Consider the following 24,676-nt stretch of genomic DNA (forward strand, 5'->3'; position numbering starts at 1 on the left):
CGCACATTATGGCAGGAAGTATGGGCAAATTTACTATACAGTTATCGAGTCCTAAAAGTACATAGGCGTATAACCGTGGGTTTCACCTCACCAATGAGAGCGAGAATGAGGGCGCAGACGACAATGTCAATGACGTGGAAGTGGAAGAAGCACAGATTTGAGATTTGGAGGTCAGCAAAACAATATTTCAAGACGAGATAATATCTTATGCTGTGGCTTTACCTAACTCGACTCCGCACCTCATTGACTCGACTTCCTCCATTATCCCTTACTTGTAGAACATCACCTTCCATCTCATAGTTGCCGGCATGGCTAGTCAGAGCCTTACCACTCCTTAGTTCTTCCAATTTCACCCTAAGCCAAGCACCCTTCGGATTGCCCTCTTTCACCGCTTTCTTTACCCAGTCGTCGAGCACATCACTTGCCCAGTGCCGGAAACCCCAGGTACGAGCTGTATTCATGATATCAAACACAATGGTCCTATCACAGCCACCTTCTAACACCGCAAACTGTACTAGGTCTAGGCTAGGTGGCTTTCCAAGACGACGGTTATGGTTGAAAAGATCTACCACGTTGTGGTTTCTCGTAAGAATCGCCTAAAAAGTGTCGGCATTAGTAGGAGACGCCAAGGTGGAGAAGAACAGTATCCATACCTCCTTTTTGCCTTGCACAGCAAGTCGGCGTGTCTCTTTATCAGCCCAGTCAACCGTCATTGAACTGGTTTCAATAAGAAACCGAAGGAACTGGGTTCTCTCTTCCGTCCAAGGCCCATGTAAAAGTTTCATGGGAATTCGACACTTTATGTAGCTCAATTGGGGCAGATGTCCCATAGTGAACTGCATTGAGGCAGGGTCTGAGAAAGCAGGCGGCCATATAGGCCTCCAGCAGCCGTCATTACCACAAACGCAGCCAGCCTCTTCGTAGGACCTTGTGATAAATGTCTTGAAGAACTCCCACGTCATAAACCTGCAGGCGAATATGCGACTAGATCGTACTCGTCAGCCTACCACATTCCTAGGTATCACGTGCACAAGATTAGAATCCAAGAGACCTACGATTGAATCTTTGTCTGTAGAATACGATCCCCAATCGGTGCAGAGAGATATGCCGAGCATACTCCTAGATAGCAATGATTCGAGGCGAGCTTCGATGCGAGATGGGGAGAGGCCAGTGGAAGGTCAAGACTCCAGAGGGAAAGTTTGAAGATTTCCTCCAAAATCTCCGTGGGCAGGCGATCCAAAGGAGCAAGAGGCATGGTTCTGGTATAAGGATATTACAACGAAGCACTCGGGACCTAGCGGTGATCGAGGCCCTAATATATGCTCATTATGCTGGAGCCTGGCGAAAGTAAACGTTGAGGCCTCAGACCAAGCGAAGACGACGCGTTTCATGACGAATCCGATACGAGCGAATCGTTCAGAATTGGTCCTGTATTTCGTTGGTTTCGATCGTTCTGTGCCCTTCCAATGGACTGGGTGCTGTTGTGGTGAAGGAGCTCTGGTTCCCTTGCTCCTGTTCCCTTGCTCCTCCTTACAAGGGGTAACTCCGCGATCTGAAGCTTGGACGCTCAGATCTGACCTCATGATTTGCTTCAGCACTCATCGTCCCGTACCCCAAGCCGCATTCCTATTCACCTCAGAGACTGCCTAAATCGCCAAGATCAGACGACAGAACGATAGCGCCTCTCGATTAGCCCTGAGAACCCCATCCATCTTCAACGATCGCTACATCAGCATCGCTACCTTACTTACATCAGCTTCTGACCTGCGCTTTATCCGCGTTACGCTGCTTCATGGGTCAATATGCGCCTTTTGAGCTATTCACTGTGTTTCACGCTGCGGCTAATAGGGAAATTATGTCGTGTAGGCACTCATCCCTTTCGGCAGTCCCAAACACCCAATCATCAGTCTCATCCGTCTTCGTAATCGTCTTCGCCTTCAGCTTCGTGCCCCTCCGAGCCTACAGTATCTCGGGACTACGTTAGTCTTCCGCGATCTTAATGCTATCGAAGACTTAAGGTACGGTACCTTGCCGCCAGAGGCTATGTCACCGATCAAGTCATCGCACACTAAATATGATATCGAATCCGAGGATACCAGCTCCTTAAGCCACTATGACCTTTCCTCTGGCGACCCCTCTATAAGATCGGAGCAAGGAGAGGACGGCCTGCAGAGGTCCACACAAGCTCGCGCATTCAGAGATGTTTCTATTGTGGACCTCCTTGAAGATTCCCAAGCACCTGTTTTTGCAATTGACATCAAAGACCTGGCTTACCTTCGGAGCATTCCTATCGTCGTGCCTCTTCCCGTCACATATCAAAACAAGAAAATGCGGACCTCTAGAGTGCCTCTTAGTGTTATGGTAGGACAAAAGGAAACTGACCTCGCTTTCCAAGAGATCGTTGAATTTCGCGCTTGGCTACTCGGTACTTCCAAACACGGACAAGAAGGTGATACCTCTTACCATGCTTTCCTGTGGGAAGCCTCTACGATAAGGAACCGGTGGAAAATCATAAGCGGAGCGCAGAAAGGGATCAAGTCACTGCTAGACCAAAGAAAGTACTCCAATGTACCGGATCTTCCACCTGACTCAGACCTCCTAGTGCGGGGGAGAGCAGCTTCTTCAATATCGGCAAATATAACTTCGACTATCCCGGACTCTATCTCTGACACCTCTCGGAATTCCACGAGCGGTTCCGGTGGGTCTCTCATTTCTCTGGAGCATGCCACATCCTCCTCCGCCCCTGCGGACCTAGATCCTGAGGCTTCGAACTATGCCGATTTTGTCCGAGGTTTTGACTGGGGCTCGACGGCGCTGGGGCCCATGCACTTGTGGTCGCATCAACTGCACACGATGGTTGGCCTGATGCTCGCCAACCCGTCTCCAACATTTCTGTACTGGGGCAATTCTAGAGGCCGAGAGCTAGGTAACATCCCCAATCTTGATCGAGATGCCGCGATGTTGACGCAATGCTAATGTCATATAGGCCCCGAACTGACCTGCTTATATAGCGAATCTGCTATACCGTTCGTGGGTACTGGACACCCGTCTGCATTTGGCAAGGACCCTCGACTCGCTTTCGAGCACGGCATGAGAGGCCTGATGCCTTCTATTCAGAAATGTTTGAATACTAGACGAGGCGTCAGGGTAGACAACTTACCCGTTTTGATGGACAGGGGGTTCGGACCCAACGAAGAGACGTTCTTCTCTCTGGCTTTGGTCCCAATCATCGATAGTGACAATACAACCATCGGATGGATCCAACAAACCTTCGAACAGACGAAGGCAATGCTTGCAGAAAGGCGAACCAGTACTTTACTCAAACTGAGTGAGGAGACCGCCCCGTATCCCAATCTCAAGAGCTTTTGGGCTCGAATTCTAGAAACACTTGACCAAAACCAACACGATATCTGTTTCGCAATGTCGTATTCTGCTACAGAGGAGCCAGCAAAGCCCACTGGGTTGGGGTCTCCTAATACCTCTTACGCTCCATACACAAAGCAATATGTTCTTGAAGGAGTTGTGGGAGTGCCGCTCGACCATCCTGCCGTCTTGAACCGAATGGAGGTCGAGGCTAGCCAAGGTCAAGCAGGATTCGTACCTTTCTTCCAGAGAGCTGCAGATCTATCTGAGCCCTTGCACCTACAACTCAGCGACGGTAGCTTGCCCGAGCATCTTGTCGCACAGATCACTAGTCGCGTTTTTCAAGATCCTTGTAACGCTGTATTGATATGTGCAATTCGACCAGCAACAGGCCACTCGTCAATTCGCAATGCAACTGGCGGTTTTGTGGTCATCGGTTTGAATCCCCGCCGGCCATACGATGACGACTACCGCTCTTTCGCACGTCTCCTGACGAGACAAATTTCGACATCGATGGCGGCTACACTTTTGCTCGAGGAGGAAGTGCGACGAGGGCTGACCATCGCAGAACAAGCTGAAGCTGATCAGCGAAAGATTGGGGATGAAATGGCTTTGCGTACCAGAGAATTGGAAAAGAGCGAACTCCTGGTAAAGCGTCTTGCTGATGCGGTACCCGTTGGACTGTTTGTAATAGAGCAAGTACCTGGGTGGATGTTACTGAGCTATGCTAATGGCCAAAGTTACCTTCCCGGCGATAGCAATGGCTCGTACTCGTACAGGAACGAGAAATGGTTCCAACTGACTCTTGACGAACGAATCAATCGGGCAGTATGGAGATCGCCCATATGGTGGAAGTCCTTTTCATCTTTTCAATTATTCAGCCGTTAACATCTCTAGGGCGAAAATGTATCCAGACGACGTCGCCGTAGTTCAGCAGGGTTGGGTCAGTCTCGAACAGGGTGCTCGTGAAGCAAGATTTGAGTTCAGGGTCCGACGGCCGGAGCATTCTGACGTCCCGAAAGAAGACCTCCGCCAGGAACATTACACTTGGCTACTTTTGAACGCGTTTGCATACCGTCACGAGGACGGAGCTTTGAAGTCAGTTGTTGGGTCAGCATCGGATATCTCATTCAACAAATGGGCCGAAGATGTGCAAAAACAGAGGACAGACGACGCCATCGAATCGTGAGATCTTAACAGCTCAGAACGGGATTTCATAAGCTGAATTCGATCTAGCAAGCAAATCATGGAAAAGTTCATCGACGTCACCAGCCACGAGATGCGGAATCCATTAAGCGCTATTATGATCTCAGGTATGCAGTTCTCAGTTTCGCTGTCGCCCAATACCCACTCTTCCACGTGAGGCTCTTAAGACAGTACATTTCAGATGCTATACTGATTTATCACAGCTGAGGATATTGTCAAGACGGCGTCTAACTTGAAAGCCGCGATCCACGGCCAGGGTCAGCTTGTTATATCATTGGTAAACGAGATTGAGGAAGCAGCGCACACGATTCTTCATTGCACTCAACACCAAAAACGTATCGTGGATGACGTTCTCACAATATCAAAGATAGACTCTGGTCTCTTTAGCGTTTGCCCAGAAGAGGTCAGAGTCGTAAATGTGGTAAAGCACGTCCTCGGGATGCTCGAGAAGGAGTTCATTGCCAAAGACATACAACCCAATCTCGCTATCAGAGATTCTTTCAAAGAACTTGGAATTGAGACAGTGCTACTCGATCCGAGTAGATTGGTACAAATTCTAATGAATTTACTCACAAATGCAATAAAATTCACCGCTGGAAGACCGAGCCGGGTTATAACGGTGCACCTCGACGCTTTTCTGGAAGATCCCAGGCATGTTTATGGTGGTGTTGAGTTTTTGGCTCTAAAAAAGCAGACTGAGGATCTGACCCTTCGACCGGAGTGGGGCGGAGGCAAATCTGTTTATCTGTTGTTCGCAGGTACGAATACCAAAACGTTCCTACCCTGTTTCTAACTCTGATGTAGTGGAGGATAGTGGCTGTGGACTCAGAGATACTAGTATCTTGTTCAACCGCTTTTCGCAAGCACCGAAGACCCACGTCAACTATGGTGGTTCTGGTCTCGGCCTGTTCATCAGTCGAGAGCTCACGGAAATGCAAGGCGGAGCAATTGGCGTCTCTTCTGTCTTTGGAGCAGGCAGCAGATTTGCATTTTACATCAAGGCCCGCATGTCTATAGCTCCATCCAGGCCACTTTTACCCAACCCCGAAGCTTTCGAATCCTTGCGACCGATGCCCGCCGACCTGGACGTAGGGACAGATTATGCCGCACCGTCAGACCCAACTATCTTCCCAGAGGGTCCTAAGCAATTAGTTTGGGTTGACGAGGACACGGGAATGAATCTTGCAACTGCACTCAAGTCGCCGCCCGCGCGCTTTGACATCCTTCTCGTTGAAGACAACAAGATCAATCAGAAAGTCCTATCAAAACAGCTACGAAAAGCTGGACACAGCGTCAGCATTGCAAACCATGGCGTTGAAGCTATTGACATTATCAACGAAAGCAATTATTGGAGGGGCCACGAAAGTGATGGTGTCAATCTCTCTGTTATGCTGCTGGATATCGAAATGCCCGTGATGGACGGCCTTACTTGCATCAAGAGGATAAGAGAATTGCAAGCTGAAGGGGTAGTGGTGAACCACCTACCAGTCATTGCGATCACGGCGAATGCAAGGGCAGAGCAGGTGAAGGAGTATCGTGAGGCGGGAATGGTGAGATCTCCTCTACTATGAGTTTATTACATTTTCCCTTTCCGTTCTTTCTTTCACACTCATCTTACTCTTTCCACTTCATAAAACTGAGACCTTGGGACCTCTAACTCTATCCGCTTCCTTTCGTCTCCAAGAACACTTTTTCCGACATCTTTCTTCTTATTGAATGCTAATTAGAAAAGGATGACGTGATATCAAAGCCCTTTAGCATTCCCAACGTCCTCTCTACAATGGAACGTCTGGTTCATCGCTACGGGACGGCTAGCCCTGCGCTCTATACATCAACCTAAAGGACACCAAATGAAAACGCTGTGTTACTACGTTCATTGGCCCGGGGCTTTATTCTAATTTCATCCAACATGCTGTGTTTTTTCAAATGCGTCAAACTGCCTCATTCGTTCTGAGCCTTATTCTCATGCTCCTCTTTTACATCTCCTTTTTTTTGTCTTTTCCACACATCTGATTGCACATCGAATGATTCGCCACCAACCACAGGAAAATGTCTTGGCTAAACAACACTGTGTGACGTTTCCTCCTTTCCCACACCGCAATTAACCAGCCTATCTATCTATCTATCCACAGAGACATGCAGCTTCGCAAATTCATGGCAACTCAGCTGTTGCCTTGTGTCGATGCCTCCTGCCGGGCTCCTTCTACCTATAGATTGCTCGTATATCCCTAGTAGTCATTATGTAAACTCTATCATGTAGTCTCTCATGGCTTCACAGAACGTCTATGCTCTGCAGAGACAACCCCTTCACTCGTGAGCTCTATCATCGAGTCCGTCGTTGAGTCGCGCGGTGTCAGCTGGCTCGGATACCAAATAAAGAACCCGATCATCACCAGCAGCATCAATGCCCCATCGAATGCATACGTCGGCCACTCATTGTCGAAAAGGTAGCCGTGCCCCATTATAAACTCGACCATGCGATAAATATTCCGCACCAGAATAGCCAGCGACGTCGCGTACAGCATGTTGAGGCAAGCCTGCCACGGGATATCACGCGCTGCGCCAGTCTCGACGACGTGTGCTCGGAATCGGATATTGAAGGACACACAGCACGCCATGAAGGCGACGAACACCAGGATCTGGATGCCCAGTCCGGCGACGATGATGTCGTCGCCGATGTGGGCTTGTCCTGGGTGGGAGAGCATCCCGGAGCCGCCGCCTTGGATGTTGAGGCAGAGCAAGTCACCTGAGACAAAGATGACGCTGGCCCAGCGCGGTGGGAGGAGCGAGAATGTTTCGCCGTGGACGGCGCGGACAACGCGGGAGTACACCATATACAGTGATGCGGCGAAGAAGACGGGGGGGAGGACTAGGAAGATGGCTTGGATCAGGTACGGGCCCAAGGCGCCCGTAGAGTAGTAGGAGGCCACTCGGGCTATGTAGCCGATCACTTCGACTGATGAGATGCTGTGTCAGTAGATTTCATGGTAATAGTTGGGTCTTGGACGCGACGCACAGACGCCACCAATGACGAACGGAACACAAAACCACATTCTCAGTTTAATCATCTTCCAGGTGTGAACTGTGGTCACGAGACTGAATAGGGCGGTAAAGGCAATAGCGGCGGGGAGACTGGGCACATAGTGCCACAGATAGACTTGCCCCTGGTACATTTCGAGAGTCGGCATTGTTGGATATGAGGAATGGTAACACGGCTCTGAAAAGAGTAAAAGATATACAACAAGGAGATATAATGATAAGGAATGGCCTTAAAGTTAAGTCTGGAACTCTTTCTAAAGAACTGAGGGCAGTCAGGCAAGGCGAGAAGGTAAGTTGAATGATGAACAGCAAAACGAGGTCAGTGTATTCTTATAAGGACAGTCCATGACTGAGTCCTTGGACAGTGCTGCGGAGACGCGTATGCAACGACGACACTCTTACACCGGCCGGGGCTGGGCTGATATATGGATATCGCACTTTTTCAACACCTCATCCCCCTTCTCGCATCCTCGTCCGTATTGGGCTTTCGTGTCCAAGCTTCCATCGGCGGGATCAGCCGAACACGCGTGTTAGCTAAGCAAGATCTGCCGCTAACAAAAACGAGCGGCCAATGATAAAGATGTCTGCTACAACCTCACATTGGCTAAGGCTCATGTGCATATCCGTCCCGAGACGACAGGAAAAACGCCGGACGTTCGAGAATACCTACAATCTCTTGGCACTCACGTATCCAGCTCAGCCCCCGAGCTGCAGAGCTGATCCAAGCAACACATCTATCGCCAGGCCTGCTGGTCAAACTGCAATACGCGTGTTCGACTATATCGACAGCCCAACCACCAAAGTTGCTCACCGCGGTAGGTATGCTTCGGCGCAGCCACAAGAAGTTCCGCGGAGGTTGTTTGGAATGGTGAGTGGCACGGAAATGGCATTAATAGGCCCGGTCCTCTGCACTTACCCTAGTTCCCCTGAGCAAATGCTAACTTTGGTTGAATAGCAAGCGACGACATGTTAAGGTAGTGCTCTTTGACGATACTTTCGCGCTCTTGACTAACCTTGAGTTTTCCCAAACTATTAGTGCGATGGACGTCGCCCCGTATGCCTCCTATGTACCATGTCCGAGCGGGATTGCAGCTATCCATCCCAAGCCCCGCCAGAGAAGCTCTCGCCGTCGGATTCATCTTCACAGGAGCAGTCCATAAGTCCAGGCGACAACCACAGCCAAGGTGGTGTTACCTTACTCGAAGTTTGGCCCCTAGTCACCGCGCCCTTCTCCAATCCCAACTTGTTCGAACGGTTTACCTCTGAGGACCCAGGCCTTGACGAGGCCATCAACTTGAACCACATGGAACTTCTCGTCCACGTAGCCTCCGACAAAAGCATGTTCAATCTCGGTCACAGCCCTAATGACTACCCCTCCGACCTCTTTATCGCTCTCAAGAAAGGTCTCAAGGCACCATATCTTATGTATATGCTACTCGCATTCTCCGCTCGCCATCTAGCGTTCCTACATCCTCAGCAGTCCGCCTTCTATCTTCACCAAGCAATGACCCTGCAAACACGCGCCGTCTCGCTCTTCAACGCCGCCTGGACCGGGGTCGACCAGTCCAATTGCGTCGCCGTACTTGGCTTTTCCTCAATCCTAGGGCACCACCTCCTCGCCGACACGCTCGCCAAGCGGGACCCAGGCGGGCTGGAGGGGTTCATATCCCACTATACGCAGTGCGTGGAGATGCACAGGGGCATCCACACCATCGCCACAAACGCGTGGCCGCTGTTGATGGCGACGGAGCTGCAGCCGATCCTATCGTTGAGCGCGGACTTCACCTCACGAGCGCCCAGAGGCAACCACTGCCAGAGGATCAGAGAGCTGGTGGACACGGCGAATGGGCTGGGAGAGGAGGATAAGGAGGCGTGTCGGCTGGCGATCCAGTACCTGCAGGTCGGGTTCGATGCAGTGCTGGCGGAGGAGGAGCAGAGCAACCGGTACCAGATGATCTTCTCGTGGACGATGCTGGTGCCGCCGGAGTTCACGCGCTTGTTAGCGGCGAAGCGGCCGGAAGTGCTGGTCTTGTTGGCGTATTATTCGTTGTTGCTTCATTACGGAAGAAATCTGTGGCAGGTTGGGGACGCGGGGGCGTATATATTAGGGATCATTGTGGACTATCTTGGTCCAGAGTGGGATCATTGGCTTGAATACCCACGGGAGAGGATAACTAGAAAACCTCTTTAGTCGTGTTCTGGAGCTTCTGACGGCTTGCTTGCCCTGTAATTCTGAGCTGACGACGTGAGCTTGCTTCAGTGAATTGCAGAAAACTACATCTGCCTCACAGGATATCGATCTAATTATAACTTCCATAGCATTAGATAGGAAAGGAGGGATCAGGAGACTATGTAGGAACGAGAAGGCGGGTGAATGAAAAAAAATGTCCCCGAGTCTCGCCGCCATAGCTTCATAGCTTCCCCTCAACTCAGATGCCTCGTTCACCAGCGCACCCTCTTGACCCCCACCCGTTCGTGCCACTTGCATCGCCTTCTAGACCTCAAAATACGGCATACTGCCCGGCTCCGTCGCAATAAACAGTGCCCCTCGCGTGACGTAGCGCAAGGAACAGCTCTCAGGTACGTTTTTCGTTTCGTTCTGTCTCACCGCCCGCAATCACGTCAACCACGCCCTGCAATCACGAAAATACCAAATGCGCATCCCCGCCGCGCTCTCCTCCCACACACTGACACACGCACTCCATGGCGCCCAGCAGCACGCCTCGCCCCTCCAACCCTCCGCGGAAGCTTTCCTGCTAATCAGCATGCAGAGAGCTACCTGCAAGCCCCCAGCAATCCGTGGCGCTGGGCGGGGAGGCATCGGGCACCATGGCGCAGGCGCACGAGGGGGGGCAGAGCTCTCCCCAGCGGGCGGTGGCCCTGAGCTTGCCGGCTTCGAACAGCGAGCCTTTGTCTGCGCACCAGCAGCACACGGAGCCCCGAGCCCAAACGCAGAGCGCATCAATTGGGACCGCGGACCCCAAATCGACATCCCCGTCGAAATCTGCATCTCCTGCGCTTTTAGACAAGAGCCCAGCCTCGAGAACGGGGGACAATCCGAGTCCGAATCTCCCACCACAACCGCAGCTCTCCCACCGCCCCAGCACCACCTTCTCCTCCTCCTCAATGGACCGCCGCCGCACGCGGCGGGTGCCTACCGACGACGACGGCAGCCCGGACGAGACGGTGCCGATTATCACGCGCGAGCAGGGCGGGCACGCGCGCGACTACCAGTCCATCTCGCCGCAGATTCGGGCGAAGCACGCGGGCGGGACTGAGATACCGGGCAATGGGACCCACCGCGAGCGACAGGAGCGGGAGGCCGAAGCGGCGGCCGTGGCAGCGGAGGCTAAGGAGGGGCGGTGGTGGAAGAAGGTGATTGAGAAGTATGGGAGTGTGGAGCTGGAGAACAAGGGGAGCGTGGCTAGGGACCATTTGGCGTTGGGTATGTGATCTCTCTTTCTAATACGAACGACGAGCTCGTTGGGGTTTCAATTGTTGTTTGGGGATCCGTTTTCAGTTTTTCTAGCTTCAATCGAAATTCTGATAGAAGCCTCCTCCTCGGCCCCCTTTTCTCAACCACACACCCGCATGTACTAACCACCCCCCTCACAGAACGCACCTTCCTCGCCTGGCTCCGCACCTCCCTCTCCTTCGCCAGCATCGGCATCGCCATCACGCAGCTCTTCCGCCTCAACACCGCCATCGCCTCGCCCAACGACAAGTCCCCCCGCGCAAAGCTCCGCCACGTCGGCAAGCCCCTCGGCGCCACCTTCATCGCCATCTCCATCCTCATCCTCTTCATCGGCTTCCACCGCTACTTCGAGTCCCAGCATTACGTCATCCGCGGCAAATTCCCCGCCAGCCGCGGCAGTATACTGGTCGTTAGTGTGGTGGCCGGCGCGCTGATTGTCGCGAGTCTGGTGGTCGTGTTGGCGATTGCGCCGGGGGCGTTTGAGAAGTAGGTGGGTACGTGGTTGTTGGAGGTGGTTGGGTTGACGAATGCAGAATGCGAGGTTGAGCACGCCTTTTTTTCTTTTAAATTAGAAGCATTGGGTTTGGCGTTCTGTGACGGCTTATACGACGATCTCACGAAGCGAGCGGCCTCTTTGGGTTTGGGTTTGGGTTTGGCATGTTATATCTCCTCCCACCAGATAGAAAAAAATTGGGATGAACTTAAGAGTGTCGCAAACTGAACTTGACAATATTTCCAAGCATGGCTCAATTTGAAAGGATCGATCAGAGCGAAGTGGAATATCACTTGGATTTGCAGGCTCTGTCTGGGGCCTTGACTATCTGCCTATTTTCCGGTTGGCTTTTTGGATCAAAACGCCAGCCCCGCTATCACATCAAGAAGGGTAGAGAAGTGCCTCTCAACAAGCTCAATAAGCTGTCCTTCCGCGGTGAAAACTCGCGTGCACTCCCGCCACTGTGGTCTCCTGACCATGCCAAATACCGTACGCCGCAACGGGGGTGGACCGGGTGCTCAAGCAGCAGAACAAAATCCACGACAGTGCGGGAGTCTTTCCCCAAGCCCAAGCCAAATTTATTTATCGTCAAGCGATTTCCGCCGCTGAAGTTTGAACCGGCAGCTCAGTCGTCCGCGGAGCCGTCCATTTGCATTTGATTGTTCATGTCCTTCGTGGACTTGCCGGCGCGTGAGCTCCGGATGACCTTCTTCACCATCTTTTCCACAGAGTCCCAGTCCTTGTGATCGACTGCGATGAGGTCCGTCTTGAAGTGGGCGGCGATGTCGGCTAGTGCCTGCCAGCTTCCGCGATCGTGCACGAAGCTAAGAGCGACACCGACACGTCCGAAGCGACCAGTGCGGCCGATACGGTGGAGATAGGTCTCTGGATCTGGGGAACCGTCTGCGTGGGTGGGGATGTCCTAGGTCGGTTGTCAGTAAGCGGTGCGGAGATGGGGAGAGTTGAATAGCATACATAGTTGATGACCATGGTGACGGACTGAACGTCAATTCCACGCGCAAGCACGTTCGTCGTAATGAGCACCTTAGCTTCGCCGTTGCGGAACTTGTCGATTATGATGTCGCGCTCCGGCCCCTCTAGTCCACCACTCAGTTGCGCAACCGTGTGGCCTTCGGCGACCATGCGGTGCTCCAGTTGAGCTGCAGTAGCACGAGTCTGGTCTTGTTAGCCTGTGTCAATAGATGATACCTGGGATACATACTCGGACGAAGATGATAGAAGAAGCGGTAGTCATGAGGCCGTAGAATTTGAGCAGCACAGCGAATTTGTCTTCCAGTCCATCGCAATCTAGGTATAGCTGCTTGATTCCTTCGATTGTGAGCTCTTCGTGCTTGAGCGTGATCTGGTTGGCCTTGGGAGCAAAGAGTTGGGCGAAGTCGAGAACATCATGAGGAAAGGTGGCCGAGAAGAGGACAGTCTGGATATTTCGTGGCAGCATCCTTTGCAAGTTAGTACCAAGTTGTCAAAAGGCGGACGCATGAAGAACTTGCTGTTTCACGCGTTTGCACTGGTCGCCCAAGCCTTGTTGATCCAGCATATTGTCGGCCTCGTCAAGAACCAGGATCTGCAATTGCTTCGAGTCGATGTACTTCCTCCTAACCATGTCCATGACCGTTCCTGGAGTCCCAACAATGATCTGGCCTTCGAACTTCTTGTTCCTGTGGGTCGGGTCTGGAATAGCTGGGGTCACGACCAGGCCCTCCATGAACTGTCCCATGTGCTGAATGACACCCAGTATCTGTCGGGCCAACTCTCGGCTCGGGGCGAGGACTAGGGCTTGTGGAGCCAAGTTATTGAGGTCGATGCGCGTGAGCATGTTGAGCGAAAAGGCGGCTGTCTTTCCAGTACCGGATTGGGATTGCGCAATCATATTCTGCGGCGGGTTGTGCAGTAGGAGGGGCAGAGCGCGCTCTTGGATCTTGGACGGCGAGCGGAAGTTCATCTCCATGATTCCGCGAAGGAGCTCTGGCTTCCTAGATCATAGAGTTAGTCTCAGCGCGGACAAAATGCGAGACAGAAACGCACAGGTTCAGCTCCTCAAAGCTTTTGACAGAGAACAGAGGGCTGTTGGGGTCGGCCTGCATGTCGGCCAGCTTGACCTCGACCTCATACTCGGGCTCGATGAGCGCGGGCTCTTTTCCTTGCGGGATGCCTCCATCGAGCTGTGAATCGGCGACGGAAGAAGGCGCATTGTCCTTGGAGGGCATGGTGATGCGGCTTTCAAGCGAGGCAGAGGCTGAAGCTTCTGGTTTGGCCTCAGTGGCAGCAGGAGCGGTGTCGGCCATAGTTTGGTGAGTGAGTTTGTACGGCTGGAGACAGGCAGACAGTTGCGGGCGCGGGTGCTTGCAGAAGCTTGAGTGCGCGCAGAAAGAGGGGGCAGTTGCTGCAGAAGACCATGCAGCAGTGGAGTGGAAGAGAACAAGCGAAAACTAGGCGGGTGTGCGCAAGAAGAAAGGTGGTGGGCGAGAATGGCTATTGTGATGTTGGACCCTAGAAAGTGGGTGAATCGGTCGCCGCCCGCCCCACCACCAGAGACAAACGGAAACCTTGTCTTGGCGATATAGTGCCTGAGGCTGAGGCTGACCTCTGTCCTGAGGCGTGAAGGTCAGGCAGGGCGGTTCAAATGCTGCTCACTATGCTGGATGGCTGGCTACCTACGATATCGAAGAGCCCCTCGACGCTGCACACGCCACAATGGCACTTTCGCTAATCAAATTAGCTAGATCCCATCCAAAAGGACAAATAATGAGAAATCGCCAAAGCCTTCGTGATGCGTGAGCACGTGATTCTGGAACATCAGAGGCTGCATTGAGACTCACCATTTCCGAGACCACCATCCTCTTTGACTCCCCACCACCTACCGCACGCGAAACGGTGAGTTCAAGCGAAGGAAGAGAATTGTGTATTATATGGGGGTCTAAGGTGCTATGTAAAATATACATATGTGGGATGCCAAAGTCCTGCGCTAATAGAACAGCCCACGTAGAGCCATCCTGTTCACACCTATTTCGTACACCTATGCAATACTACTGAAGCCCGGAGCCATATCTCGTGGCTTCCCGTTCAACCTTTCAGCAAGATAACTCCTAGAGGGGCCGAGAGGGGCCCTGTATCGTGGTGTAAGGTTCCTAGTTACCTCACAGGTTAGTGCGCTTGAGGCTGCCGCAAGACGCGAGGATCGAAGGGTAAGAAGCAGACATTGAAACGAGATAGCTCGGTGAAACAAAACATTTTCATCGCTTAAAGAACCAGGATAGAGCTGTTATTTCTAATAAAGCGATTCGTCGAGACCAGCGCACCCAGCGTCAGAACTTAGACCTCTCCGAGACGCGTGTGTATCTCCATGCAGATCACCCCCTCCCCGTCTTCTCTCTGGAAACAACTTCTATCGAGAGCTAGCCAGCGTCTTGATATTTGTAATAGCATTAGGATAGCTCCGAGGTTCGAGGAATCTGTCTCTCCTTACTATCGGGCGCCCCGAGGGGATTTGCCCCCTTTTCTCACATACATCAACTAACTCTCGCTCAATCTTAATAGAACAAAGTTAACCGCATTTCCACCCTATGTCAATAGCATCAGAACAGTCTTTCTAAGTCTCTAAATTCCTAAAGAAGCCGTACAAGTGACAATGCCAGAGGAGACAATGCTATCTCATGTTACGCGATTCTGTCTCTGTCCAAGCTTGTCGTCGCAGTGCTAGTTTGTGCGTTCAAAGATGCGCAAGGCCGTGTGTCTAAAACACCCTATCCTTTATCTCAAAAAGAGTAGAGTTTGCACACTGTCTTTTAAGGTGTGCGTGGTATAGACATTATAATCCCGCCATTTTTCTTCCTAAGAAAGCCAAAAGCATCGCTTCGTCTACAAACCCAAAGATCATCTCGCTTCCCACAAAGTCAATCGCCGTTCTGTTTTCCGAGATAACATGACAGTGTCAGAGAAGTCAACCAAGCCGACTGAGGCTACTGGCACCGAGCAGCGCCCTGCCGGTCACGTTGGTGGCAACCCCGAAGACGATCCAGTCAACCCTGAAGACGATCCAGTCAACCCTGAAGACGATCAAGTCAATCCTGAAGACGATCCAGTCAACCCTGAAGACGATCAAGTCAATCCTGAAGACGATCCAGTCAACCCCGAAGACGACCCAGTCAACCCCGAAGACGACCCAGTCAACCCTAAATACGACCCAGGCGACCCCGAAAACGACCCAGGCGATCCGGCAAAGAAACCCTCAGGCCCTCATGTCAACGGGCATGTAGTCCAGACTAGACGAACCGAAGATGGCCATATTGTACTGTGCATTCATGTTTCTGGAGCTGCCATAGGTACCCACAGATGTGATTCCTACTTCCCGAGCCTAAACGCCAACGCTGTTTTCCGCCAGGGCGACATAAACACGCCTCCATTCCTGGTAGCCGAGCACGGATGGTTTCAGCATCGAAACACCTTCCGTGGAGTCTGCATGAGCACACCGGTTGACCCGAATCAACCTGATCAAGACGCCGCTTTCAAGGCATGGAGATCAGCCGTGCTGCTCACATTGCGGAACAATCATATACCTCCCTGGATTCCAGTTTCGGGGGTATAGGCATAGGATACAATGTTGGAACCTCGGTGTTGGAGGCGGGGGATAGAGCTAGGCTTTTGTCATTGTACTCCGAGGATATGGCCTTTATACCGGTGGTGTATGATGCTAGGTGTATAATTCTTGGTGTCTGATTTGCGGTTCGGAGTCTTGGAGTTTGAATCTGGGAATAGGGTCTAGGGATGGAACCCATATGCCCACGATAATGGGTTCGATTAGCACCTGGATAGAATACACTCATTTTAGAGATGGATAAGCGTAGAGTCAATCTAGATCAGAAAATAAGAAATGTTTGACTCTCTAGGGAATATAGTAACCTATCTCATACGATTTCTTGAAAGTTTTCTTCTCAAGTGTATAAGGATCGCCAAAGCCCCCTGTCACCCTCAGCATAAACGCTGCCATAGCCTCGCCAAACAAGTCAATTTTATTGTTCAACGCCACGGTTTGAAGCCAGGCTGGTAGCCATGCGAGACTTTCCCAATCAATGAGCACAACTTCCCAATCCTCTTTCTTCCCTTCAGCTCCTTTTATAGATCGAATAAGGATGTTGGTAAACTTAGGGTCCATATGGGTAAGTACAGGTTTAGAACCGCGTGTTTTCTCCAGGACTTCTTTGATTTGAGGCAAGACCACTTTCACATGGGGAAGATAGTCAGGAAAATCGCCAAAAGAATCTACTCCGCGCAGCTCAGCAGAAGCATACATAGCCGAAGCGCACTCCTCGTAGGTTTCGTAGGGACCACACATGCCTCTAATATTAACCATAAAGCCGTGATAGGCGCCCCTTAAGGGTTGGTGATAGACTCGACCGTAGTATCCTTCGGGTGGAATGGCGCGGAGTCGTTGGAACTGCTCTGAAAGCTTTGAGCAGATAGTCTCCCGCGCGTGTTCATCTAGAGCAAGCCACTTTGCCTCGTCAAAAACCTCGCCTTCAATGAACTCAGTGACCATGTAGTGGACGTTAAAGCGCTCTCCAGGCTGGATGAAGGCGGCATACAGCTTTGGCGTGCGGACTTTGGAGTGTTTCTCTAGAAACAATAGGTTCTCAGCTTCCTGCACATAATTAACAACGGCCTAGCGAAATGTGTGGAGTCTCACCTGTAGTACGAGCCAGTTGCCTCTTTTAACAGCGCATTTGCCAATTCTGCAAACTTCGAAGAATGCGCCGGGCTGAGCTATGTGATTATTTCTCATCCCTTTTTCAATTTCGGCCATTGAAGGTATACCTGGGTGCTCGGGAGCTTCATACGGGAATTTGGTAACGACCACTTGGTCGGCTGACGGGCGATTGCGCTCGTCTATCTGGAAGCGAAAAATCTCGTCGTCGGTCGTGACACCATAATGCTCCAGTAGGACTTCATTTCTGGTGCGCATTTTAACGAGAGAGCCGAGGAATCAAGAAATTTCAAAACAAAACAGAGGACGAAGGCTGCTAGAATGAAAAGACTCTTAAGTACCGTCGATGAGCGCTCGCCTTCTTTATAGTAATTGACGATGGCTGGCTCAAGCCGTCCGAAAGAATAAAGCATCTCTAGCTGTTGTCGCCGGTTGCAGCAATACTTGATGCTACTCGGTTGGCTTCTTTGTGGTAATTGATAGTGGCTGGCTCAAGCCGCCTGGAAGAATAAAGCATCTCTAGCTGTCGTTGCCGGTTGCAGCAATACTTGATGCTACTCGGTTGGTTTCTTTGTGGTAATTGACAGGCTCAAGTCGCCTGAAAGAACAAAGCATTTCTAGCTGTTGTCGCCGGACGCAGCAACACTTGATGCTACTTGATTTGTTTTCAATTCTCTAAGGCTGGCTTCTTTGTGGTGCTCCTAACCTCATGATGGCATACTGCTACCATCACTTTGAGAGAAGTATTGCACTGGAGTGGCGATGCCATCCCATGCAATAACCAATCTCCAGATGCAAGCCCCGCCAGGGTTGGCAGCCGCGTCGTTGACTCGGGCAGCCCGCATGCTATAATAATATTTTTTCGAGAGATCGAAACCGCTGACGGCTTGGCTGAAATATGTTGTGCCTGCGCCATTGTTGATGATGACGGCACTGCCGGAGCCCTAGTAGTGTTGTTAGGTTGACGCGGCGACTGATCCATATTGCGGTGCGGTAGTTGTGTACCAAGGCGAGATGTCTGTCGTTGATTGCTCCAGCCCGGCATTTTGCAGCCTATTTTGCCTTGTGGCAGGAGTGGAGATGATATCGTCGAATTCAATAGTAATGCTGCCGACGGTTGAGCACTGTATGCTGGCAAGAAGAAGAGCGGTTGTGGCGAATGAAGGGGGGGCAGCTATAGTGGCAGTTTTCCAGGTGCTTGTCGGTGTAGTTCCGGGTAGGAAATACGTCACAGCTAGGTTAGTATCCCCAAAGCTCCCATAGCAAGAGCCAGCTGCACTTGAATTCGAGTAGTCGACCACCCTAAAGGCTAAGCTAATGTCGTATGTGGTCCCAGCAGGGATTGTCACCAACTGATTGATGTATGCGATCGATGTTGCGCCGCCTATACTGGTCATTTTAATTTGACCGGCTTTGCACCCATGTGCAGAGTCATCTTTCGATACGACAGAAAACGACGCATCCGAACCGCTAGGGACTTGCTTAGTAAAGACCCAAGGAGAGCCGTTTGAATTATCCTCAAATCCAGGGTTAATTGCCAAGCCCATGGGTCCTGCATATGCGGGTGCACATCCGGAGGACGACGGTGTGGGAGTCGATCTGGTGGTAGAGGCTGTAGAACTGGCGGAGGACGATGAAGCAGACGCTGAAGCAGACGCGGACGCAGAAGTAGACAATGACGAGCTAGCGGACGTAACGCTAGAAGAAGTTGAGAGTATGCTTGTGCTGGACGTTGCTGAGCCCAGCGGATCACCGATGGCATAGACATTTAGTCGGTCTGGGCCACCACAGATCTCAGCAGCATTACCTTTACAAGGCATGTAACAGTTTGTCTCAGGGCTTGAGACCGCTTGCCCTCCATTTTGGTGTTCAACGCCGCACCAACACTCCTGTGCATATTCGAGGCCTGCTATCGTGAATCCGCTGCTTGCACACCCTGCAACACACGCTTCGACGGTCATTGCTTCCGCACCTCCCGGGATCGAGAAGAAGGTCTTTAACGTACGTGCAGCTAGGCTGTCTGAATAGCATCCTCTAGCAGTCCACCCAGTGGGGAGTGGCTCTGCGGACGGTGGTGCCGATGTTGTTGCGCTGCTGGTGGCCGTAGAAGTGACTTGATATAGGTTCAGTCTATTCGAGCCTCCGCAGAACTCGGATTTGTCGCCATTGCATCTCATGTTACATTGGGCCTCTCCGTCATCAGCAGCATGTCCGCCATTAGACAGTTGGTTTCCACAATCTTTACGATGCGTCCTCATTAGTTACGATGCACTTGAATGAGCAGACTACTCCTACTCACAACATTCCCCAGAATATTCCATGCCTGCATATTTGAAATTTGGCAGCTGAACAGGCCGCAAGACAGTTCTCCGCCGTCAGAGCATTGCCACCGCCTTCTATAGGTATGCTGATGGTAAGCGTTCGCGCGGCGACAGAGTCCGTATAACAGCCAAGATACCCATATCCAGAAGACCCGGGAGCAACCTTTGGGCCAGAGTTGGCTGCAGACGTTGACTTGTACAAGCTAAGTCTATTCTAGCCACCGCAAGCCTGGGAGTTGTCGCCCGAACACGCCATGTTGCAGTCAGCAGCGTCCTGGGCAGAAGTGCCAGCAAGAATAGCGTTAGAACAGAAGCACTCAATTGAGTACTCCATTCCAGCATAAGCGAATCCCCCGCTCGTGCAGAACAAGAGACAAGATTGCGCTGAGTTGGTTCCACCAGCGTTGTAAGTACCTTGGAGAGTTCGATCTCCTACGCTGTCAATCCAACAGCCTTGGGATTCCCACCCTGGGACTACTGCAACAGCCAAATCGCTCTTGATTGGTCCAGCATCTGTAGTTCGAATCTAAAATAGGTCAGAATGACTTCATTAGACCTGGAGGCGTATAGTTACAAGGAATGACAGAGCGGCGACTATTGCGGAAGCGACTGTGGGGGTTGGTGTTGCTCGAGCCATGGCGTCGAACGTCACAAATCAACCAAGAGATGGAAAAAAAATTTGAGAACAAAAAAAAGAGAGTTGAGGTTTGGCGTCAACATTTGAGACGTTCTACCCATATATATAAAGCTACCACGGCCTACAGCGCCATAAGGCTGATTTGAGAGTACAGGACCTAGGCACGTCCGGTGGTCTAGCGCGCAATTCAAGCCACAAATCAGCCGCAGAAGAGGGGTATTCCTATGAAAGTAACGTCTCAAAGTACCGTGCTTTAGCAGATTGGCCCCAGTACTGGTAAGATTCAGCCTAGAAAAGGGTCGTTCCGGTGATCATAAGCTCTAATTCTACCTACTGAGCCTGTGGCTTCATTTACGCGCTAGACCACCGGACGTGCCTAGGTCCTGTAGGCAGTCGCTTGGAAGTCCATCGGATACCTTGAGCCCAGGCGCTAAGACCCGGGCATTTTCAATAGTATCGGGCCGCCGGCTCTACAGTACTGTGGTGCTAACAAAGGGGGAGAGCGAGGTTGAATGGGACCCCGGTCGCGCGAAACAGAATTCTGGATTTCTCTCAGCTTTGCTTGAGGAGCGAGGCGTTGAACCTCTATACCCATCCTGGCAATGTTATCGACTCGTTTAGCTACATTCGATCCGCGCGGTAGCAAAGGACCCTTGGATCCTGGCCTGGGTGCCTGGGCAATAATAGTTTTAGGGCGTGGCGTTAGCGCCAGTTTGCCCCTTAATGATCGAGCTCTGCTTTTCCTGTCAATTTTGGCAATCAAACACGAAAACATAAACAGGGCGTCAGCCTCAAAGAACCCGGTGCGCATCGTGGGCATGTCCCCTGTCATGGGCTGGACTGAACCGATGGACATGTCTTGGGAAGAATTGATCTCAGCCAGCCCTCTTCTTCTAAGGTTTGAGTAAGTTGATAGGAATAGTTTAGAGGCCATCGTCTTGCCGCTGCGATTTGCCCACGGCATATGAATTTCAACTACAGGGTATGCTGCGCGTAGATGCTGCGTGGCGATGAGAATGAGATGAAGTGGGAATGGAGATGGAGATGGAGACGGAGTTAAGAGTCCACGGCCATGACAGATTAAGCGACCCTAGCTAAGACAACTCCAATCACTATCAAACTTTGCGAGCTCTCTCTTGCATCCTACTACAGCCGGCTCGTCCTATCTAAATTCAGATTTCTGGCCTTCATTGCGCGTCGTTGAGTGAGAGCGCTTGTTTGGTGGCTCCTGCGGGATTAGCTCGCGTTAAGGCTGGAATTGAGGCTCGTAGTGAGGATGGAGGTGAAACAATGCATTGAACGAGGTAAGTGATGTATTGGCTGAGCATCTATCTAGGCTACGTACGCCGTATATATACTCCTGTGTGTGGAGGCTTACGTAGCCGTACCGTAGAACTGTGAGGGCTAAATATAGGAACCGTGTTCTATATTAAGGTAGCCGACGCTAGCCGTACCACACTCCGTAGGCTAGCTGGCTAGGAATACGTACTCCGTCACGTAGGCAGGCTCGTAGCTGGTCAAGTAAAATGGTCGCCGATGTGGCAGTCCTCTACCAGCGCCTTAGGCAGGCTCTGTTCGCCCACTCTTTGGCTGAGTCACAAACATCATTCTGCAACCTCATCTATCTGAACGAGGTTCGCGATAATGGTCTGGTGAGTGGCCGCCAGGGACTCGGCTTTGGTGCCGACGACCGGCTGAGCCAGCAGCTGGCAGCCAAACTCACCTTTGTCAAGTGAGAGTCGGACGAGTTAAAACAAGTGATAAGGCTCAATGAGATACCTTGCGAATGGAGATTATGCAGAAGAGAGATATCGCATTCGCAACAGATAGGAATGGCGACTACGTGTGATATAGTGGAAGGCCTTTATTGAAAGTCGCGCGGAAGAGGACGAAGACAATAGGGAAAGTTCAAGTAAAGTCCATCACTGCAGGTCGAGAAACACTCCGCTCCGAGAAATATGAGGGGTACTTGAACTTCAAACAAATTAAATTTTGTGCACACGTTAATCTCTGTCCTAATCCTATACACGTTACATGCTGTAGCCATTTCTAAACATCTGGGACCCCTTGCATCTAAAATTTACGGTTGCGTTGTCGCCTTCGCGCCTGATTTGCGGAGAGCCTCCTTTTATGGTTGTAACCGGATTCCATCGCCACAGCACTACTATTAAGCTCCCATCACTTCTGCTACTTATATAATGGCCTTCTAAGCCTTAGAGCCTCACCACTATACTAGGAAGTCGTCGTTAGCCTTATGGCGGCTATCGCACGCAAATTTATGCAAGGTCGCCACCCTGGTCGGTACTTCTAATTAAAATACTTACTAATTATAGCTAGTGCAAAACAACCCTGTAAGTCTAATATAAGTATTATAGTATAATTTATATATATTATTTAGCAAGCTAAGCTTATAGCTATAAGCGTGTAGCTAATCGGCGTTTTAGTACCCTACTTTATATAAGTTATTTAGTTAGGTACTATTAGCCTAGGTATATAATTAGTTATAATAGTAAAAGGTACTTTTTTAATTTACTATAGCTTAAGCTAATAAAGGTGTAGCTAAAGTAGGTTAGCTATACTTCCTGCTTATAATAGTAATATTTACTGCTAAGTTTCTTTAATTACTATTAAATACTATAAGTATACTATTAGCAGAGGTATATAATATATTATATATATTAGCCGGCACTATATATTTAGCTTACCTGCTGCTTATAGAAATACTTTATAAAGTTTTTACTATAACTACTACCTTTAGTTATACCTATATAATATATACTTACTAAATATAACCTATTCCGTAATTTACTAGCTCTACTCTACTACTATAAGTAAGAAATAGATTTACTAACTTAGGGTTTCTACTAGCTCTATTTACTATATAATTTTTTTTAGAATACCCTAATAATAGTTATAAAAGTGCAATATAAATTAAAGTTTTTTTAAACTTTAATACCTATATTCTTTAGCTGCTACTAATTTAGAGTTCTAACTAATAGTATTATATATAGATATTAAGGGCCCAGAACCTATACTTATAGCTAAAAGTATTTTTCTATTAGTAAAATAGCATTATTATTACGGCCTTAAGCCTTAAACGTAAATACTAGGTTAGCTATACTAGTTAGTATAGAAGAATACTTTTTTTTAAGCACTTTTAAACTTATTTCTATTACTTATATAAATAGCTCTTCGGCCTTTTTCTACTACCCTTAATTCCTATACGTCGACGCCAGGTTAGCTATACTAGTTAGCGTGTTTAGATGCTTTTTCCTAAGCACCCTTTTTTTTATCTCTATTACTTATATAAACAGCTCTTCGGCTTTTTTCCACCGCCCTTAATTCTAAAACGTCGACGCTAAGTTAGCTATACTAGTTAGCGTGTTTAGATACTCCTTTCTAAGCACCCTTAAACTTATCTCTATTACTTATACGTTTAGCTTTTCGGCCTTTTTCTACCGCCTAGTAAGGTTTACTACTAGCTCTACTATTACTATACTACTTAATATATTCTTATACTTTTTACTAAGTACTTTTATCTAAACTTTTATTAACCTTATTAATAGTTTTTTAGTATTACTTAAACTTCCTTTTTACTATATATACTAGGCCGCGTTATATAATAATAAAGCCTACTATTTAAGAAATTTCTTAAACTTAGGCGGCTATAATAGCGCTAACTTAGTATATAGAAAAAGCGCCTAATATTAGGCCTAGTTCTTATATTCCTTAGTTAGAAATACTATATAAAGATTATTAATATACTACTACTTCTATATTTTTAGCTAGTTCTACTTTTTTAGCTACTTCTGCGTAGTAAGCTATATAAGCCTGTATATATTAAATATAGCTATATTAGTAGTAAGCGTAATAAATAAGTAGTTTTTTAGTATAAAAATATCCTTTTTAAATCTATTATTAATACTAGTTTCCGACTTACTATTATTACTATTGCTATTACTCGTTTTACCGTCTATATTAATAGCGTCTGCGTTTCTATATCTATTTCCTGTTCTACTTTAATATAATAGGTCGTTTTTTCTATACCTTCTAAGTATTTTATACTAAGGCAGGGTATAGGCAAGTTGTTATTAGGGTGCAATAGTTTTTAAAAGGTAAGGCAATAATTAATTAAGGTTTAAAACGGGGTTATTACTTCTAATAGGTAGTATTAAAGTCTTAAGTTAAATATAAAGTTCCTATCTATATAAAGGAGCGTTTCTTTATATAAAAGCTCCGTCCTAAGAAACCTTTTACTTATTCTGCTTTTAGAGCTTGCAGCCCTTAAGCGCCTTAAGCCTAATAAGCGCTTGTTCGGCTCTATGCTTACTTCTCTCTACGAGCCTAATAAGCTATTACGTAACCCTATTCTCGTAATATCCTATTTTTAGATTATTCCTGTCTACTAGCAGTCTATAGA

The 24,676-nt window shown here is 49.4% G+C and overlaps 10 protein-coding genes across 10 annotated transcripts; 4 read left to right on the forward strand and 6 right to left on the reverse strand.

Moving 5' to 3' along the window:
- Window positions 1-73: 73 nt before the first annotated feature.
- On the reverse strand, window positions 74-1,497 carry BDZ99DRAFT_431710 (uncharacterized protein). Its single transcript, XM_033717298.1, has 3 exons — window positions 1,056-1,497; window positions 654-984; window positions 74-596 (listed from the first exon to the last, which is right to left on the reverse strand). Exons 1-3 carry the CDS (start codon window positions 1,253-1,255, stop codon window positions 219-221), a joined length of 909 nt encoding a protein of 302 aa, XP_033584510.1. The 5' UTR covers window positions 1,256-1,497; the 3' UTR covers window positions 74-218.
- Window positions 1,498-4,103: 2,606 nt separating this feature from the next.
- Window positions 4,104-6,468, forward strand: BDZ99DRAFT_405260 (uncharacterized protein). The gene is made up of 6 exons (XM_033716422.1): window positions 4,104-4,211; window positions 4,261-4,548; window positions 4,600-4,676; window positions 4,773-5,327; window positions 5,374-6,119; window positions 6,302-6,468. Exons 2-6 carry the CDS (start codon window positions 4,268-4,270, stop codon window positions 6,407-6,409), a joined length of 1,767 nt encoding a protein of 588 aa, XP_033584511.1. The 5' UTR covers window positions 4,104-4,211; window positions 4,261-4,267; the 3' UTR covers window positions 6,410-6,468.
- On the reverse strand, window positions 6,449-7,757 carry BDZ99DRAFT_505211 (RTA1-domain-containing protein; the record flags this gene model as incomplete). The annotated part of the gene is made up of 2 exons (XM_033724089.1): window positions 6,449-7,525; window positions 7,586-7,757. The coding sequence occupies 2 exons, from the start codon at window positions 7,755-7,757 to the stop codon at window positions 6,834-6,836; spliced, it is 864 nt and encodes a 287-aa protein (XP_033584512.1). The 3' UTR covers window positions 6,449-6,833.
- Window positions 7,758-8,429: 672 nt separating this feature from the next.
- Window positions 8,430-9,799, forward strand: BDZ99DRAFT_484368 (putative C6 finger domain protein; the record flags this gene model as incomplete). The annotated part of the gene is made up of 4 exons (XM_033722636.1): window positions 8,430-8,476; window positions 8,564-8,582; window positions 8,645-8,792; window positions 8,883-9,799. 4 exons carry the CDS (start codon window positions 8,430-8,432, stop codon window positions 9,797-9,799), a joined length of 1,131 nt encoding a protein of 376 aa, XP_033584513.1.
- A 935-nt stretch (window positions 9,800-10,734) lies between these two features.
- BDZ99DRAFT_373402 (uncharacterized protein) lies at window positions 10,735-11,573 on the forward strand (the record flags this gene model as incomplete). The annotated part of the gene is made up of 2 exons (XM_033714869.1): window positions 10,735-11,053; window positions 11,224-11,573. The coding sequence occupies 2 exons, from the start codon at window positions 10,735-10,737 to the stop codon at window positions 11,571-11,573; spliced, it is 669 nt and encodes a 222-aa protein (XP_033584514.1).
- A 628-nt stretch (window positions 11,574-12,201) lies between these two features.
- Window positions 12,202-13,804, reverse strand: BDZ99DRAFT_484370 (DEAD-domain-containing protein; the record flags this gene model as incomplete). Its single annotated transcript, XM_033722637.1, has 5 exons — window positions 12,202-12,498; window positions 12,552-12,752; window positions 12,799-13,036; window positions 13,088-13,570; window positions 13,623-13,804. The coding sequence occupies 5 exons, from the start codon at window positions 13,802-13,804 to the stop codon at window positions 12,202-12,204; spliced, it is 1,401 nt and encodes a 466-aa protein (XP_033584515.1).
- Window positions 13,805-15,190: 1,386 nt separating this feature from the next.
- Window positions 15,191-16,450, forward strand: BDZ99DRAFT_457276 (uncharacterized protein). The gene has a single exon (XM_033718646.1). The coding sequence runs from the start codon at window positions 15,520-15,522 to the stop codon at window positions 16,180-16,182; it is 663 nt and encodes a 220-aa protein (XP_033584516.1). The 5' UTR covers window positions 15,191-15,519; the 3' UTR covers window positions 16,183-16,450.
- A 29-nt stretch (window positions 16,451-16,479) lies between these two features.
- On the reverse strand, window positions 16,480-17,556 carry BDZ99DRAFT_513791 (uncharacterized protein; the record flags this gene model as incomplete). The annotated part of the gene is made up of 2 exons (XM_033724752.1): window positions 16,480-17,235; window positions 17,281-17,556. 2 exons carry the CDS (start codon window positions 17,554-17,556, stop codon window positions 16,480-16,482), a joined length of 1,032 nt encoding a protein of 343 aa, XP_033584517.1.
- A 1,481-nt stretch (window positions 17,557-19,037) lies between these two features.
- Window positions 19,038-20,103, reverse strand: BDZ99DRAFT_354734 (WSC-domain-containing protein; the record flags this gene model as incomplete). Its single annotated transcript, XM_033714590.1, has 2 exons — window positions 19,038-19,470; window positions 19,871-20,103. Coding segments are annotated over 2 exons (666 nt in total), but the record flags the coding sequence as incomplete, so codon positions are not given.
- Window positions 20,104-20,313: 210 nt separating this feature from the next.
- Window positions 20,314-21,575, reverse strand: BDZ99DRAFT_457277 (uncharacterized protein). Its single transcript, XM_033718647.1, has one exon. It carries the CDS (start codon window positions 21,188-21,190, stop codon window positions 20,687-20,689), a length of 504 nt encoding a protein of 167 aa, XP_033584519.1. The 5' UTR covers window positions 21,191-21,575; the 3' UTR covers window positions 20,314-20,686.
- Between the last annotated feature and the right edge of the window lie 3,101 nt (window positions 21,576-24,676).

The sequence above is a fragment of the Mytilinidion resinicola genome, assembly GCF_010093595.1.
Source record: "Mytilinidion resinicola strain CBS 304.34 unplaced genomic scaffold BDZ99scaffold_1, whole genome shotgun sequence".
Classification (NCBI taxonomy): domain Eukaryota; kingdom Fungi; phylum Ascomycota; class Dothideomycetes; order Mytilinidiales; family Mytilinidiaceae; genus Mytilinidion; species Mytilinidion resinicola.

Coding starts and splice junctions, on each gene's coding strand:
- BDZ99DRAFT_457277 (XM_033718647.1), bottom strand. CDS start 21,190: ATGGCCTCTAAACTATTCCTATCAACTTACTCAAACCTTAGAAGAAGA.
- BDZ99DRAFT_457276 (XM_033718646.1), top strand. CDS start 15,520: ATGACAGTGTCAGAGAAGTCAACCAAGCCGACTGAGGCTACTGGCACC.
- BDZ99DRAFT_431710 (XM_033717298.1), bottom strand. CDS start 1,255: ATGCCTCTTGCTCCTTTGGATCGCCTGCCCACGGAGATTTTGGAGGAA. Junction 985..1,055: donor CTACAGACAAAGATTCAATC/GTAGGTCTCTTG, acceptor AGTACGATCTAG/TCGCATATTCGCCTGCAGGT. Junction 597..653: donor CTGTGCAAGGCAAAAAGGAG/GTATGGATACTG, acceptor GACACTTTTTAG/GCGATTCTTACGAGAAACCA.
- BDZ99DRAFT_405260 (XM_033716422.1), top strand. CDS start 4,268: ATGTATCCAGACGACGTCGCCGTAGTTCAGCAGGGTTGGGTCAGTCTC. Junction 4,677..4,772: donor AAGCGCTATTATGATCTCAG/GTATGCAGTTCT, acceptor GATTTATCACAG/CTGAGGATATTGTCAAGACG. Junction 6,120..6,301: donor AGTATCGTGAGGCGGGAATG/GTGAGATCTCCT, acceptor TAATTAGAAAAG/GATGACGTGATATCAAAGCC.